This window comes from Ovis canadensis, chromosome 3, assembly GCF_042477335.2.
Source record: "Ovis canadensis isolate MfBH-ARS-UI-01 breed Bighorn chromosome 3, ARS-UI_OviCan_v2, whole genome shotgun sequence".
NCBI classification, from domain to species: domain Eukaryota; kingdom Metazoa; phylum Chordata; class Mammalia; order Artiodactyla; family Bovidae; genus Ovis; species Ovis canadensis.
The window spans coordinates 168424616-168440678 of NC_091247.1; the positions used below are offsets into that span (position 1 = coordinate 168424616).

The 16063-nt window shown below is 46.8% G+C and overlaps 1 protein-coding gene across 1 annotated transcript; it reads left to right on the top strand.

Annotated features, from left to right (window-relative positions):
- Window positions 1-99: 99 nt before the first annotated feature.
- On the top strand, window positions 100-9609 carry SDR9C7 (short chain dehydrogenase/reductase family 9C member 7). Its single transcript, XM_069580994.1, has 4 exons — window positions 100-400; window positions 3827-4085; window positions 4706-4869; window positions 8442-9609. Exons 1-4 carry the CDS (start codon window positions 100-102, stop codon window positions 8657-8659), a joined length of 942 nt encoding a protein of 313 aa, XP_069437095.1. The 3' UTR covers window positions 8660-9609.
- The last annotated feature ends 6454 nt before the right edge of the window (window positions 9610-16063 follow it).

Consider the following 16063-nt stretch of genomic DNA (forward strand, 5'->3'; position numbering starts at 1 on the left):
CCAGCAGGTGTTGGCTCAGAGGGCACGCCTCTCCTGCTGTCCCCTGACCCCGATTCTTCTTGGCCATCACCTCTCATCACCGGTGCCCCCATACACACCATGGCAGCTGTCTCGGACCTCTCCTTCATGTACCGCTGGTTCAAGAACTGCAATCTGGTCCGCAACCTCTCAGACAAGTATGTCTTCATCACAGGCTGTGACTCGGGCTTCGGGAACCTCCTGGCCAGGCAGCTGGTTGATCGGGGCATGCGGGTGCTGGCTGCTTGCTTCACTGAGGAGGGGGCCCAGAAGCTTCAGCAAGACACTTCCTATCGGCTGCAGACCACCCTATTGGATGTCACCAAGACAGAGAGCATCAAAGCAGCAGCCCAGTGGGTGAGGGACCAAGTGGGTGAACAAGGTGGGACAAATTGCATTCTTTGGTTTTCTCAGTGTATCCTTCTTTTTCTGTCTCCCACAGGCATCTGACAGTTAGCAGGGACCCTGTTCAGGTAGGGTTGGAGAGAAAGGGACTGAGGCTGTAGCTTAGTGGGACTGGGAACTGCTGCGTGGTTTGGACTGTCCACATGCATGCATGCTAAGTCGTCTCAGTAGTGCCTGATTCTCTGAGACCCTATGGACTGTAGCCCTGTAGATAGGCTCCTCTGTCCATGGGATTCTCCCGACAAGAATACTGGAGTGCGTTGCCATGCCCCTCTCCAGGGGATCTTCCCTGGAGACTCAAGTATCAAACCCACATCTCTTGTGTCTTCTGCATCAGCAGGGGGGTTCTTTACCACTAGCACCACCGGAGAAGCACACTGGACTGTCCACATGAAGAGATGATTTTCCAAGGAAGTTTTCTCTCCCAGAAACTCAGAGGGGTGGCAGGGTTTGGTGGGTAGCTGCACTAGGAGATCAGGGAGGGAACATGTGTTCCGAATGTCCAAACCTTTAAATGTCTCCCTGGGACTTCGGTTGTTCTAATCAACAGCTCCTGTAGAAATGTGAGCACGCTTCTTGTTGGGATCAGGCTGGAGGGAAGGGAGAGGGAACATGAGGTTGGACTCTCTGAGTCAGGGCATTTGTTCTCCTTGACTATATCGGGCTAGACTGCAGGGTGAGGAGCAAGACCTGTCCTCTTTCTCATATCATGACGGATACTGGGTTGACCTGAAGCTAAGTGTGTATGTCAGGAGGGCTGCTCTTATTGGGAAAGGAGTCTGTGGGCTAGGGCTAGAGTAGGACTGCATGGGGACCAGCCCAGGGAGTTTCCCACGTACAGGATGTGGGTGTAGGAATGGGAGGAAAGCGTGGCCCAGTTGTAGAAGCAGCAGTCTGGGGGAAGTCCTGCCTCCTGAGGGAACTAAACTGGGGACTGTGCACATGAGTCAGAGCAGAGAACTCTTGGGCCCAGGAGGGGCAGACAGTGACTCTTGCTTGAGTTCTTTCTTTGGCACTTACCACTATTCAACACTCAATGTTTTACTTAGTTTTCCTACTTATCTATTTCTCCTGCTAGAATAAAACTTCTGGGGTTGGTGTGTGCGTTGGGAAGGTGTTGTTCCTTTTATTTATTATATATCCTGAGTACTTGTGTCTGGCATCTAGTAAGGTGCTCAGTAAATACTTGTGAAAAGAACTAAGTAATGAATAATTCAGCAAGAATGAGTTTCTTTCTTCACCATGCTGCCTCCCCCCAGTGCCCTACATTCGGCTTTGAGCCCCTTGTGTTAATAATTCACCAGGTAATATTAGTTTCATATGGTTTCCCAGGAAACTCAGTGGTAAGAATCTGCCTGCAATGCAGAGATGCAGAGGGTTCGATCTCTGGGTCAGGAAGATCCCCTGGAGAAAGAAATGGCACCACACTCCAGTATTCTTGCTGGGATAATCCCAAGGTCAGAGGAGCCTGGGCTGTAGTTCATGAGGTCACAAAGAGTTGGACACAACCTGAAGCGACTGAGCACACGTAATAAATGCTGTAATAAACACACACAAACTTAGAGTCTTAAGGGAGCACATACTTACTATCTTATAGTTCCAGAAGTCAGAAGTCCAAAATGGGTCTCCCCAGGCTAAAATCAACGTATTAACAGCGCTTTAGGGAGGACTGCTTTCATTGCCTTTTCCAGCTTTAGAGGCTACCTGCACAACCCGGCTCATGACCTCTTCATCACCAAGGCCAGCAAGGTCGGGCGCAGTCCCTTTCATGCTGCCATCTCCCTGGTTCTCTGTCTTCTGGCTCCCTCTTCCATTTAGAAGGACCTTTGTGATTATATTGGGCTGAGCAGGCTAGTCAGAATATATTCCCCATTTTAAGGTCAGTTGAGTTAAATCTCATCTGCTACTTTAATTACTCTTTCCCATGTAATCCACCTTACACAGCTTCCCGGAATTAGTACAAGGTCTAAGCAGCACTGGGAAATGGGGGGAAGGGGTCCTCATACACTTTCTTGTTGCCCCTTAGAGTCTCTGGACATGACAAGTTGACCTGACCCTGAAGTTGTTCACAGAGTTATGAAAGTTCTCTAGACCTCTTTGCAGAGGAAAAAAAAAAAAAAAGTTTAAGGCTGTCCTGGTTTACCAGCAGGCAGAGCTTTTTACCAGAACCGCTCGGGTTTTACAGTCTTTGGGTCTCAGGGGCTCATGTCATTCACTCTAAGGCAAGATAGTCTCCTCTAGCTGGGAAGTTCTGAGTCCTGCCAGCCAGGGGTCTCCTGTGGTCTCAACTTGGAGGAAAGTAGAAAGAGAGGGTGGGGACACAGATTGTGTGGGGACCCCTGCCCTAGAGGAAGGGGTGAACCAGGATTGGTGTGCACATCCAGACCTGCCTGCGTGTGTGGAAGACTTTCTTGAGGCTACATAGCCCAAGTTGGGTAGTGAGACAGGGGGAGGGGAAGGGAAGGACCCCCAAGCCCCTCCCCAGGTGGAATTTACTTGGAACCTCAGTATGTAAAACAAATGAAAACTGAGGTTCTGCTGCATTTCCCTTCCTTAGCACGTTATGGGATTCAGCCTGAAAGCTCTCAGGATTGCAAACCACAGGCTAGAAATGACTGTCCTAATCCAGCCAGCAGTGAACCTGAGGCCCAGGGAAAGGAAGTGATTTCAAGGCTGGAGTTAGAACCAGTACTAGAACTTGAGACTCTTCAAGTCTGGCCCTTTCAGAGCTAAATGATAATACCTAGCATTATTTCTCTCCATTTATATTAATACCAACTTATTTAAATATTTCAAAGATGGCTGTTTTCATATTTTTCCAAAATTATTTAAATGTTTTATTTATTTGCTTATAAATCTTATTTCTTTTCTGGCTTGTGAACTCCTAGAAAAATAAGACCCTGTTTTGTTCAATTTGTGCCTCTAGCACCTTCCTCTATAACTGACAGATGCATGAAATGAATGGATATGTGAATGGATGAATGAATGGAGCAATTTTGGTAATGTGTGAAGCAGAATTGGTTTCTTATACTCAGATGAATAGAGAAGGGAAAGTATGATGGGGGAAGGAATTGAAACATTAATTCATTGGTATGAAAATGAGATCTCTTTTCCCCTGAGCTAATAGCTTAGATCCTATTAAGCCTGGATCATAGCTGGTACAGGGCACAGCTAAGCTGGTAGACTGTGTGCATCAGCAGAAGTGCCCCTCTAGGTATATGTTCCTCTGAGCTGTCATAGCTCCCCACCCCACACCCCCAGTCTGGCTGTCCTATGCTTTATGAACATGCTTAACCATCCTCAGCAGCCCAGAGCTGGTGGGTGGTGGGTAGTGGACCCTGGTGATATTCCAGAGACACTGCTGATTTCTGTCTGGTTCTCTCTCCCTCCATCTTACCCCCAGGCCTCTGGGCCCTGGTGAACAATGCTGGTGTGGGCCTGCCCAGTGGTCCCAATGAATGGCTGACCAAGGAGGACTTTGTGAAGGTGATCAACGTGAACCTGGTGGGACTGATTGAAGTGACCCTCCATATGCTGCCCATGGTCAAGAAAGCCCGGGGCAGGGTTGTCAACATGTCCAGCTGTGGGGGCCGTGTGGCTGTCATTGGTGGAGGCTACTGCGTCTCCAAGTTTGGTGTTGAGGCTTTCTCTGACAGCATCAGGTGACTGGGCCCAAGCGCCAAACCACTTGGGGTGGGAGTTCGGGGGGGTTTCACCCCAGGAAAAGAGAGCTGGGTTGGGGCAGTTATGGAGGGAAGATGTTATAACAGTAGCAAGAAGAAGACTAGCCCACCAGGGGCCTTCCCCAGGGACCTAGAAAAAAAGGGATGAAAAGAGGTGGGGTGGTGATGGGCAGCCTTCCCTTGGACTACTTTGGGCCTGTGTGAGTAGGAGGGAGAGTCCCCAAAGAGACAGAGAGGCCTGGAGGCAGATGCACTGTGGGCAACCTTCCAAGGATAATGCAAGCCTTGTATAGACCCTGCATTTCTTTGCCACCTGGGTGTTGGGGGTGGGGCCGAGTGGGAGGGACCTGGTGGGAGCGAGGCGTGGTCTAGATTCTTCCGGGCTGGGCTTGCCTAGTGTGAATTGCCCAGAGGCAGGCTTGGGAAAGGGCTTATTTGCATGAAAGCAGCGCTGGGCCTGGTGCAGGAGTGGGGGTCGCACCCCCAGGTTCCTGATCTCCCGGGGAGATCAGCTCCTCTGGAGGTGTCAGAGGTGATTCTCTCTGATGACTCTTGGTCATCGTGGGGTCCCAGACTGAGTCCAAGCTCTTCTTTCCGAGGCGTGAGCTCCACTACTTCGGGGTGAAAGTCAGCATCATCGAGCCGGGGAACTACCGGACAGCCATTCTGGGCAAGGAGGGCCTGGAGAAGCGCATGCGCAAGCTGTGGGAGCGTCTGCCTCCGGAAACCCGCGAGAGCTATGGAGAGGAGTACTTCCGGATCTGTGAGCTCCCCGGCAGGGAAAGGGGTCTCTGAGACGGGTGGAGAGGTCTTGGGAGTCACCGACCCGATTTCATTTTCCAGATCCTGGGATGGAGGTTCAGAGCGGTTATGAGCCTCAGGCCACACCGCTGGCGGCAGAGCTGGGGTTTGAGAACTGCTGGGAGTACCAGAACGATAGCTGCAGAGAGGTGGGGTTGTTAGGAGAGATCCCACCTCGGCCTCTCCCCGAGGCGCCCGCCCTCCATCACCACCCCACCCCCCACCCCCGCACCAAACATCCCTATGCTGGTGAATCAGGTGCAGGTGAATCTGTCCTGGGTACAGAGAAGTTATTAAGAGCACAGCTGCTTGGGCCAGATTGCCTGGGTTTGAATCCCGGCTCTGCCACTTCCCAGCTAGAAGATGTGAGGAATGCTACCTAGTCATCGTAAGCCTCGATTTTCTCATTTAGAGAACGGAGTTAATGATAGTGCCCACCTCCCAGGGATTCTGTGAGGACTGATATCTATGAAGTATCTCACACGCGTTAAGTGCTTGTTAGGTCAGTAAAGAAAAAAAGCACCCAGTATTTACAAGGAAGGCACTCTCGGCAGCTCTGTTTCTCCCTCTCTTCTCCCTCTCTTCTCCCTCTCTCTCCTTCAAAGAGAGCTCTCAGGTCTCTTTGGAGAGTGGAGAAGGGCCCTCACAGCTATTGGTTATTATGGCCAACCAAATAGCCTCCTGGCTTGTGAATCCCAGGATCAGGCCAGGTATCTTGGAGTGATTTGTGTGTGTGTGTGTGTGTGTGTACGCGCATGCACCCACTCAGTCTTTGCAACCCCATGGGCTGGAGCTGGTCAGGCTCCTCTGTCCATAGAATGTTCCAGGCAAGAATCCTGGAGCAGGTTGCCATTTTCTTCTCCAGGGAATCTTAGACCCAAGGGTTGAACCCGTATCTCTTGCATTTCCTGCATTGGCAGGCGGATTCTTTACCACTAGCACCATTAGCCATACCCAAAATAGAACTATATTGGAAATGGCAGTTAATTGCAATCTAACCTAGGCACATTCCTGAGAAGCAGCACAGAATCCCTGGAATAGTCATGTGAACAGGACAGTGTTCTGGTCCTCACGGGCCTGGAACTGAGCCACAGCCTGGCTTGTTTAGCATGCTTCAGAACAACATAGCCACCTGCCAAGTTTCTTTATCTCAACTCTGCCAGGGAAGCCAGCCAAAACTGCCCTTTTAGTCCCCTTTCTTCCTAGGGAGGGAAGAACTGTTGGGTCCATACTAAGTGCCAAAGCCTCATCTCTGCTGTTTTATAGATTTTGCGTGTGTGCCAAGTTGCTTCAGTCATGTCTGACTCTTTGCAACCATATGGACTATAACCTGCCAGGCTCCTCTGTCCATGGGATTCTCCAGGCAAGAGTACTGGAGTGGATTGCCATGCCCTCCTCAAGGGGATCTTCCCGACCCAGGGCTCAACCAGTCTTCCCAACCAGTCTCTTACGTCTCCTGCATTGGCAGTCTGGTTCTTTACCATTAGCACCACCTGGGAGGCCCCTTTATAGACTATTTTTGCTTAATTCTCTCAATAGCATAAACGTTTCCTGGATGTCTGAATGCAAAGCTCATGTTCTTTCTCACTGTCCAGGAGACTGACAGGGGCTAAAGGGTACCTCTGTCTCCCTTCCAATCTGTGTTAAGGTAGATGCTGAGCACAAAGCAGGAGCAAAGTAAATATTTGAGAGAACAAGGAAAGAATGTGCCATAGACTATTTCCAGGTCTCAGATAGCTTCTTCTACCCCACTGCTTCTATGGGTCCTCCCTTCCTTCAGAACCTGGTTCCAAAGCCATCTCATCCCACCAGCCTGCCTCCCCTGATGACAGCATAGCCTTCCCTGCCTTTGAGGGAGCCATGACCATGAGCTTCTTGGATGAGGCCTTTGACACTCACCTGCCCACCTGGGCCCTGTTTGTGATGGACTCTGTGTCAGACCCATGGACAGAGCACAGAGTGTTGGATTCCTAGGACATTATCTCACCATAGACCTTCTGGCTTTAAGTCAGCATGGCTCTTTTGAGGGACTCCATTTGGGCTCAGCTCGGATTGTAGAGAATCTGTCTGCAATGCAGGTGACCCCATTGTTCCAATTCAATCCCTGTATCGGGAAGATCCCCTGGAGAAGGGAATCGCAACCCACTCCAATATTCTTGCCTAGAGAATGGGGTGGCAAAGCTGAGGGACTTTCACTTTCAAAATGTAGTTTGCCTTTTTTCACTGCAGTTTTCTCCCTAGGAAAGAGAAAGGGGGTTCCTTGGAGTTGGGGTGGGGGGTGAAGTATACCTGAACAACTCTGTTCTGCCCTTATCAACCACCCACCAGCGTCCTGCGTGGAAGGGGTGACTTCTCTGCTTCCTGGACTATGCCCAAAATCAGGACAGCTTTTGCTCTCTGTTTTCAAGTTCTAAGTCCTTATCATGAATCCTGGCTCTCAGGCATCACTTCCTCCTGAGTTCTTGGGGCACTCAGTGAAGTATGAGCCCCATTGAGCTGTTCCTGTCTCAGCAGGGGTGAGGGTGCAGATCAGGGCTACATAAGCTTATCATGTGGCTTGCTTCCTGTGTGTATTGTTAGTACGGTGGACTTGGACCATCTCCACATCCATGTGCAGCAGGCTAACAGAATGGCCCTCACATTCGTTAGTGCCTTAGCTCATCAGAGCCCCATAATGACCTTATGACCAAAGCAAAGGCAGTGTTACTATTTTTTAATAACATCTTTCTTTTTCCCCTGCAGGCTTTTGTAGAAAATTTGGAAACTCCAGGAAGTTTTCATAGGAGGGAAAAAAAAACCCCTCTAGTGACTAGGAATTTCACCAGACCATGTTTTTCCTTATTTCCTTCGAACTTTTCTGTGCACTTATATTCACCCATTTTCTATCCTCTTCTTCTCTACTGTCTACCCTGCTATTAGTCATCTTTATTATTTTCTAGGGCAGGGTATTATCATCCCCATTTTACACATGATAACAGTTTAAGCTCAAGGTCACACAGCTAAAAAGTGGCAGAACTGGGCACAGTTCTTCTCATTGCTGCTGCTAAATCACGTCAGTCATGTCCAACTCTGTGCGACCCCACAGATGGAAGCCCACCAGGCTCCTCTGTCTCTGAGATTCTCCAGGCAAGAACACTGGAGTGGGTTGCCATTTCCTTCTCCAATGCATGAAAGTGAAAAGTGAAAGTGAAGTCGCTCAGTTGTGTCTGACTCTTAGGGACTTCATGGACTGCAGCCTACCAGGCTCCTCCGTCCATGGGATTTCCACTGGAGTGGGGTGCCATTGCCTTCTCCGTCTTCTCATTGCTAGTCTAACACAATAGTAGGAATTCAATTCATAATTACTGAATTGGGGAAGGGAAATAAGATTATTTATAGTTTGTTTAAGGAACAGCCTAGAGCTTGTGAGATCTGCCTGAAATGTTAGATCTGTAATCTGATGGAAAAGGAGCTTGGATGGAATTCAGAAGACATGATCTTTGATAAAGAATAATAGAGCCTTTGGTTCTTTCCCTGTCTTGTACCCTCAAACAGATACTGACAACTTAAAGAGCACAATGCAGTTAGCAGAGCCAAGGATCAGCGAAGTCACCAACAGCATGGAGCACGCCATTGTTTCCCGGAGCCCTCGCATCCGTTACAACCCTGGCCTGGATGCCAAACTCCTGTACCTCCCCTTGGCTAAGTTTCCCACCCCTGTGACAGATTTCATCCTGAGCCGGTACCTTCCAAGGCCAGCAGACAGTGTCTAAGCTGGGGAAGCTCAGGGGGTGATCAGTGGAATGTAGGGGAGGGGGTGAGAGAAGCCACCATCAGGTCACAAGAAGAGGGATCAGATGTTTTGGGGGCACTTTACTTAGCTGACACCCTGCCTGCTGCTGGCAAATTTATGGGTAACTTCTAACAGAAGATACATGCCTCTTCTCACTCACTGGGGCCCACAGAAACTTGAGGTGGCCTTTGCAGGTTCAAAGAGCTATATAGCATGAGGACTCCCTGGTGGTTAAAACTGCACTTTCAATGCAGAGGGTGCAGGTTTGATCCCTGGTCAGGGAGCTAAGATCTCACATGCCACACAATGTGGCCAAAAAGTAAAATTTTTAAAAAAATTGCTTAAAGACCTATAGCATGGCTCCAAGAACATCTATTTCCCAGTCAGGATATGACTTTTCTTGACCTGGAAGAGTCAGGGAAAGGAAAACTAGCTCCTGCTGAATCATGAGCCTCCCTCAGTTATCACCACCACTGGGAAACTTTGTGGGATACTGTAGCCGACAGGAAAACCCAACCACTTTCCTCTTGTGTCTCTAAATATGCATTAGCCTTATTTACATAGCCCTTTATTTAAAGTATGTATTAGGACAGACACAAAGTGCAAGATTATATCACATAAAATTTATCATAGTATTTTCTTTCTCTTTTATGGATTTCTGTATCCATAGGTGGTTGGGACTCACATAAAATAACATTTATTAAATTACCATGGATTAATTCTTCAAATATTTATTGAGGGCCTGCTACAGACTAGCACTGTGTAGGAGCTGGAAGGATACAGTTCAGTTCAGTTCAGTTGCTCAGTCATGTCCGACTCTTTGCGACCCCATGAACTGCAGCCCACCAGACCTCCCTGTCCATCACCAACCTCCCTGTTCATCACCAAGGAAGGATACAAATATGATTAAATCATGATCTTGGTTTTTCACTCTTTGAGGTTTTGTTTTTTCTGTTTTATCATAGCATCTAGTAGTAGAGATAGACAATACAGAAATCAGTAAGTCAAATTTTTGGAGCTGTGAGGAACCCCTAAGTGAAAGTCACTCAGTTGTGTCCAACTCTTTGCGACCCCATGGACTATTCAGTCCATGGAATTCTCCAGGCCAGAATACTGGAGTATGTTGCCTTTCCCTTCTCCAGGGGAACTTAGGCTATTCCAACCCAGGGGTTGAAACCAGGTCTCACACAGGCAGATTCTTTACCAGCTGAGCCATAAGGGAAGCCCAAGGATACTGGAGTGGGTAGCCTATCCCTTCTCTAGCGGATCTTCCCAACCCAGGAATCAAACCAGTGTCTCCTGCATTGCAGGTGGGGAATCTCCCACATTGCAGGCGGATTCTTTACCAGCTGAGCCACAGGGAAGCCCAAGGATGCTGAAGTGGGTAGCCAATCCCTTCTTCAGCAAATCTTCCCAACCCAAAAATCGAACCAAGGTTTCCTGCATTGCAGGCAGATTCTTTGCCAACTAATCTATCAGGGAAGTCCCGAGGAACCCTCAATTCAGTCACTCAGTTGTGTCTGACTCTTTGGGACCCCATGAACTGCAACACACCAGGCCTCCCTGTCCGTCACCAACTTCCGGAGTTTACTCAAACTCCTGTCCATTGAGTCAGTGATGCCATCCAACCATCTCATCCTCTATCGTCCCCTTCCCCTCCTGCAATCAATCTTTCCCAGCATCAGGGTCTTTTCCAGTGAGTCAGTTCTTTGCATCAGGTGGCCAAATTATTGGAGTTTCAGCTTCAGCATCAGTCTTTCCAATGAATATCAGGACTGATTTTCTTTAGGACGGACTGGTTGGATCTCCTTGCAGTCCAAGGGACTCTCGAGAGTCTTCTCCAACACCACAGTTCAAAAGCATCAATTCTTCAGTGTTCAGCTTTCTTTATAGTCCAACTGTCACATCCATACACGATCACTGGAAAAACCATAGCTTTGACTGGATGGACCTTTGTTGGCAAAGTAATGTCTCTGCTCTTTAATATACTGTCTAGGTTGGTCATAACTTTTCTTCCAAGGAGCAAGCATCTTTTAATTTCATGGCTGCAATCACCATCTGCAGTGATTTTGGAGCCCCAAAAAATAAACTCTGCCACTGTTTCCATTGTTTCCCATCTATTTGCCATGAAGTGATGGGAACAGATGCCATGATCTTAGTTTTCTGAATGTTGAGTTTTAGCCAACTTTTTCAGTCTCCTCTTTCACTTTCATCAAGAGGCTCTTTAGCTCCTATTCACTTTCTGCCATAAGGGTGATGTCATCTGCATATCTGAGGTTATTGATACTTCTCCTGGCAATCTTGACTTCAGCTTGTGCTTCATCCAGCCCAGCATTTCTCATGATGAACTCTGCATATAAGTTAAATAAGCAGACTGACACTTTACAGCTTTGACATACTCCTTTCCTGATTTGGATCCAGTCTGTTGTTCCATGTCCAGTTCTAACTGTTGCTTCCTGACCTGCATACACATTTATCAGGAGGCAGATCAGGTGGTCTGGTTTTTTCCAGAGACTTTCCTCAAGCAGGATACATTATTGTTGTATAATCCTAAGGAATGTAGAGGAAGAAAAAGTTTGTACTTTCTTTCTCCTTGAGGATTCCAGACCCATCTCTCCTTGGTGACCCCTGGACTTCTTATCAGCCTGCTTGGGAATTGACTCTCTCGGTAGTACATACAATGGTCATCTGAGTTAAATTCACCCATTCCAGTCCATTTTAGTTCACTGATTCCTAAAAGGTCGATGTTCACTCTTGCCATCTCCCGTTTGACCACTTCCAATTTGCCTTGATTCATGGACCTAACATTCCAGGTTCCTATGCAATATTGCTCTTTACAGCATCGGACTTTATTTCCATCACCAGTCACATCCACAACTGGGTGTTGTTTTTGCTTTGGCTCCATCTCTTCATTCTTTCTGGAGTTATTTCTCCACTGATCTGCAGTAGCATATTGGGCACCTACCAACCTGGGGAGTTCATCTTTCAGTGTCCTATCTTTTTGCCTTTTCATACTGTTCATGGGGTTCTCAAGGCAAGAATACTGAAGTGGTTTGCCATTCCCTTCTCCAGTGGACCACATTTTGTCAGAACTCTCCACCATGACCCATCCATCTTGGGGGGCCATACCCAACCTTGGGCATGGCTCATAGTTTCATTGACTTAGACAAGGCTGTGGTCCATGTGATCACATTGGTTAGTTTTCTGTGATTGTAGTTTTCACTCTGTCTGCCCTCTGATGGAGAAGGACAAGATGCTTATGGAAGCTTCCTGATGGGAGAGAGTGACTGAGGGGGAAACTGGGTCTTGTTCTGGTTGACAGGGCCATGCTCAGTAAATCTTTAATCCAAATTTCTGTTGATGGGTGCGGCTGTGCTCCCTCCCTATTATTTGACCTGAGGCCAGACTATGGTGGAGGTAATAAAGATGTCTGGTGCGCTGCAGTCCATTCATGGAGTTACAAAGAGTTGGACAGGACTGAGCAACTGAACTGAACTGAATGAAAATAATGGCGACCTCCTTCAAAAGATCCCATGCATGCACTGCTACACTCATTTCCCCCAACCCTCCCTGTAGCAGGCCACCACCGACCCACGCCCCTGCTAGAGACTCCTGGACACTCATGGGCAAGTCAAGGAACCCTAGAGGTAATCTAACTCAGTAGTTTTCCAACTTGTCTGTATGACATAGTCATCTGGTTAATTAAAATACAGATTTCTGGGCCTCAGTGTTAGAAAATCTGATTCATTAGGCTTTAAGTGGGGCCTAGTGTCAGGAGCCATGTTAGGCATTACTGACAAAATGGAGGCACAGCCTCAACCCCCTCTCTTCACCCCGCAGGCACAGTCCCAGGATGAAGGGGTTAGCTCTTGTGATTCTGACTTGTTCTTTCCTTTCTTTGGTTGAGTTGGCTGGAAAGAATGTTGAGGTGCTTGAGAGAAGCATGAGAAAGCACAAAGCCTTCTACAGTTGTGCCCAGAAAATAATCTATAAAATAACCATTGACATTTGTTCAAGGATCTTTACAAAGAATGTCCCAGGATGAGCAGGTAGGCCACAGCTTGAGGCCATGAGAAGGATTGTTATCTGAGACCTGTTTGTGAGGGAAATATTTATGGCAAAAAAAGTTTGCTGAGTTTAGGATTTAGGAATAATTAAGAATAGCTAGAAACCTTTTTAGGAGATAGTGATCTTTAGATGCTAGGGGCAAACAGGATTTAGAAAGATAAGAAATAAACTGAGGAATGTAGCATGAGTTACAATGTAATCACAAGTTAAGTATGGGACACATAAGAGAAAGTAGATAATAGATAGTAAAGCTGATTCTGAGAGAATCACTGAAGCAGGAACTCTGTTTGAAGAACAACAATGATTTCTGGAGACAGTAAATCTGGGTGGGAGAAACTGAAAATGTCAAACCTGTGACCTAATGCTTTTGTCAAAGTATAGAAGAGAACCTGAAGCTTGAAGATCCCTTGGAGAAGGCAATGGCAATCCACTCCAGCACTCTTGCCTGGAAAATCCCATGGACGGAGGAGCCTGATAGGCTACAGTCCATGGGGTCGCAAAGAGTCAGACATGACTGAGCAACTTCACTTCACTTCACTTCCGTACCATGAATCAGAGGCTACGTCATCGTCCACCGACACCGCTCACCACTCCAGCAGCCTAGGAATCTGTATTCATAACAAGGACCTAGATGATTCTGATACTTCTGGGTACTTGAAACTGCTGATATCCACAGTAGTAACTAATGCTCAGAAGAGGAAATGACTTACAAGGGAACCCTCCACCATAGTAGCCTTGACATAGCTCAGGCGTTCAGATTCCCAGACTAGAATTCTAGTTGTAGAAGAATAAATTTCTGAAATTTGTAACATTGTCATGAGTCATGAAACTCAATTATTATTTTTTAAAAAGCCGTAAACTCTTGAGACATATGAAGTTCTGTTGAAAAGACTTGATCTTGAGAAATGATCATGTAATAAAAGTCAAATGTGAATTTTATTTAATTAAAAAATCTTTAGTCTGTGCCTCTTCAATATCCAGCTGAACTTGAAAATAACTAAATATAACTTAATTACATCTGCAGAACACTCTGTTTCCAAATAAGGTAACACTCACAGCTTCTAGGGATTAGGATGCGGACATTTTTCAGATGCCAGCACACAACGCACTAAGTCTGTTAACTTGCATCACTTCTACTCTTGGTGCCAAATTCTGTATCAGGTAGGACGCACTGAGCATTAAGTAACAGAAAAGTCAACTCACATTGGTTTAAACAACAAAGAAAGAGAGCAGGACCTCACAGCTATTAACTGCATCATCTTACTACTTTTTGCTCTGCCATCCACAGTGTAGTCGTTATGCATGCTAAGTTACTTCAGTTGTGTCAGACTCTTTGCAACCCCATGGACTGTAGCCCGCCAGGCTCCTCTGTCCATGGGATTCTTCAGGCAAGAATACTGTAGTGGGTTGCTATTTCCTTCTCCAGAGGATCTTCCCGATTCTCCTGTGTCTCCTGCATTGCAAGTGGATTCTTTATTGCTGAGCCATTGGGGAAGCCCTGTGGTTGTTATCCCAAATCCAGTTACCTTTATTGTCATGGCATTACTGCCAATGGGAACTCATTCACAACTTACAAGAGAAGAAAGAGCCCATTTTTCCATGACACTAAAGATCAAGGAAGTTTCTTTCCCAGAGCCCTCACCAGTGTGCTCCATGAATCTCAATGACCCAAAAGAGACCCAGATGGCTCAGATTTGTGCATCTGTGAACCAGCATTGACAATGGGCTCAGTTCAGTTCAGTTCAGTCGTTCAGTCATGTCCGACTCTTTGCGACCCCATGAATCGCAGCACACCAGGCCTCCCTGTCTATCATCAACTCCCAGAATTCATGCAGATTCACGCCCATTGAGTCAGTGATGCCATCCAGCCATCTCATCCTCTGTCGGCGCCTTCTCCTCCTGCCCCCAATCCCTCCCAGCATCAGGGTCTTTTCCAATGAGTTGACTCTTCACATGAGGTGGCCAAAGTACTGGAGTTTCACCTTTAGCATCATTCCTTCCAAAGAAATCCCAGGGCTGATCTCCTTCAGAATGGACTGGTTGGATCTCCTTGCAGTCCAAGGGACAATCAAGAGTCTTCTCCAACGCCACAGTTTAAAAGCATCAATTCTTTGGCACTCAGCCTTCTTCACAGTCCAACTCTCACATCCATACATGACCACAGGAAAAACCGTAGCCTTGACTAGATGGACCTTAGTCAGCAAAGTAATGTCTCAGGGATGGCAAGAGTGAACATCGACATTCTAGGAATCAGCGAACTAAAATGGACTGGAATGGGTGAATTTAACTCAGATGACCATTATATCTACTACTGCAGGCAGGAATCCCTCAGAAGAAATGGAGTAACCATCATGGTGAACAAAAGAGTCTGAAATGCACTACTTGGATGCAATCTCAAGAATGACAGAATGATCTCTGTTCGTCTCCAAGGCAAACCATTCAATAGCACAGTAATCCAAGACTATGCTCCAACCAATAACGCTGAAGAAGCTGAAGTTGAATGGTTCTATTAAGACCTTCAAGACCTTTTAGAACTAACACCCAAAAAAGATGTCCTTTTCATTATAGGGGACTGGAATGCAAAAGTAGGAAGTCAAGAAACACTGGAGTAACAAGCATATTTGGCCTGGAATGTGGAATGAAGCAGGGCAAAAACTAATAGAGTTTTGCCAAGAAAATTCACTGGTCATAGCAAACACCCTCTTCGAACACACAAGAGAAGACTCTACACATGGACATCACCAGATGGTCAACACCGAAATCAGATTGATTATATTCTTTGCAGCCAAAGATGGAGAAGCTCTATACAGTCAACAAAACAAGACCAGGAGCTGACTGTGGCTCAGATCATAAACTCCTTATTGCCAAATTCAGACTTAAATTGAAGAAAGTAGGGAAAACCACTAGACCATTCAGGTATGACCTAAATCAAATCCCTTATGATTATACAGTGAAAATGAGAAATAGATTTAAGGGACTAGATCTGATAGATAGAGTGCCTGATGAACTATGGACTGAGGTTTGTGATATTGTACAGGAGACAGGTATCAAGACCATCCCCATGGAAAAGAAATGCAAAAAAGCAAAATGGCTGTCTGGGGAGGCCTTACAAATAGCTGTGAAAAGAGAAGCGAAAAGCAAAGGAGAAACGGAAAGACATAAGCATCTGAATGCAGAGTCCCAAAGAATAGCAAGAAGAGACAGGAAAGCCACCTTCAGCGATCAAATCAAAGAAATAGAAGAAAACAATAGAATGGGAAAAACTAGAGATCTCTTCAAGAAAATTAGAGATACCAAGGGAACATTTCATGCAAAG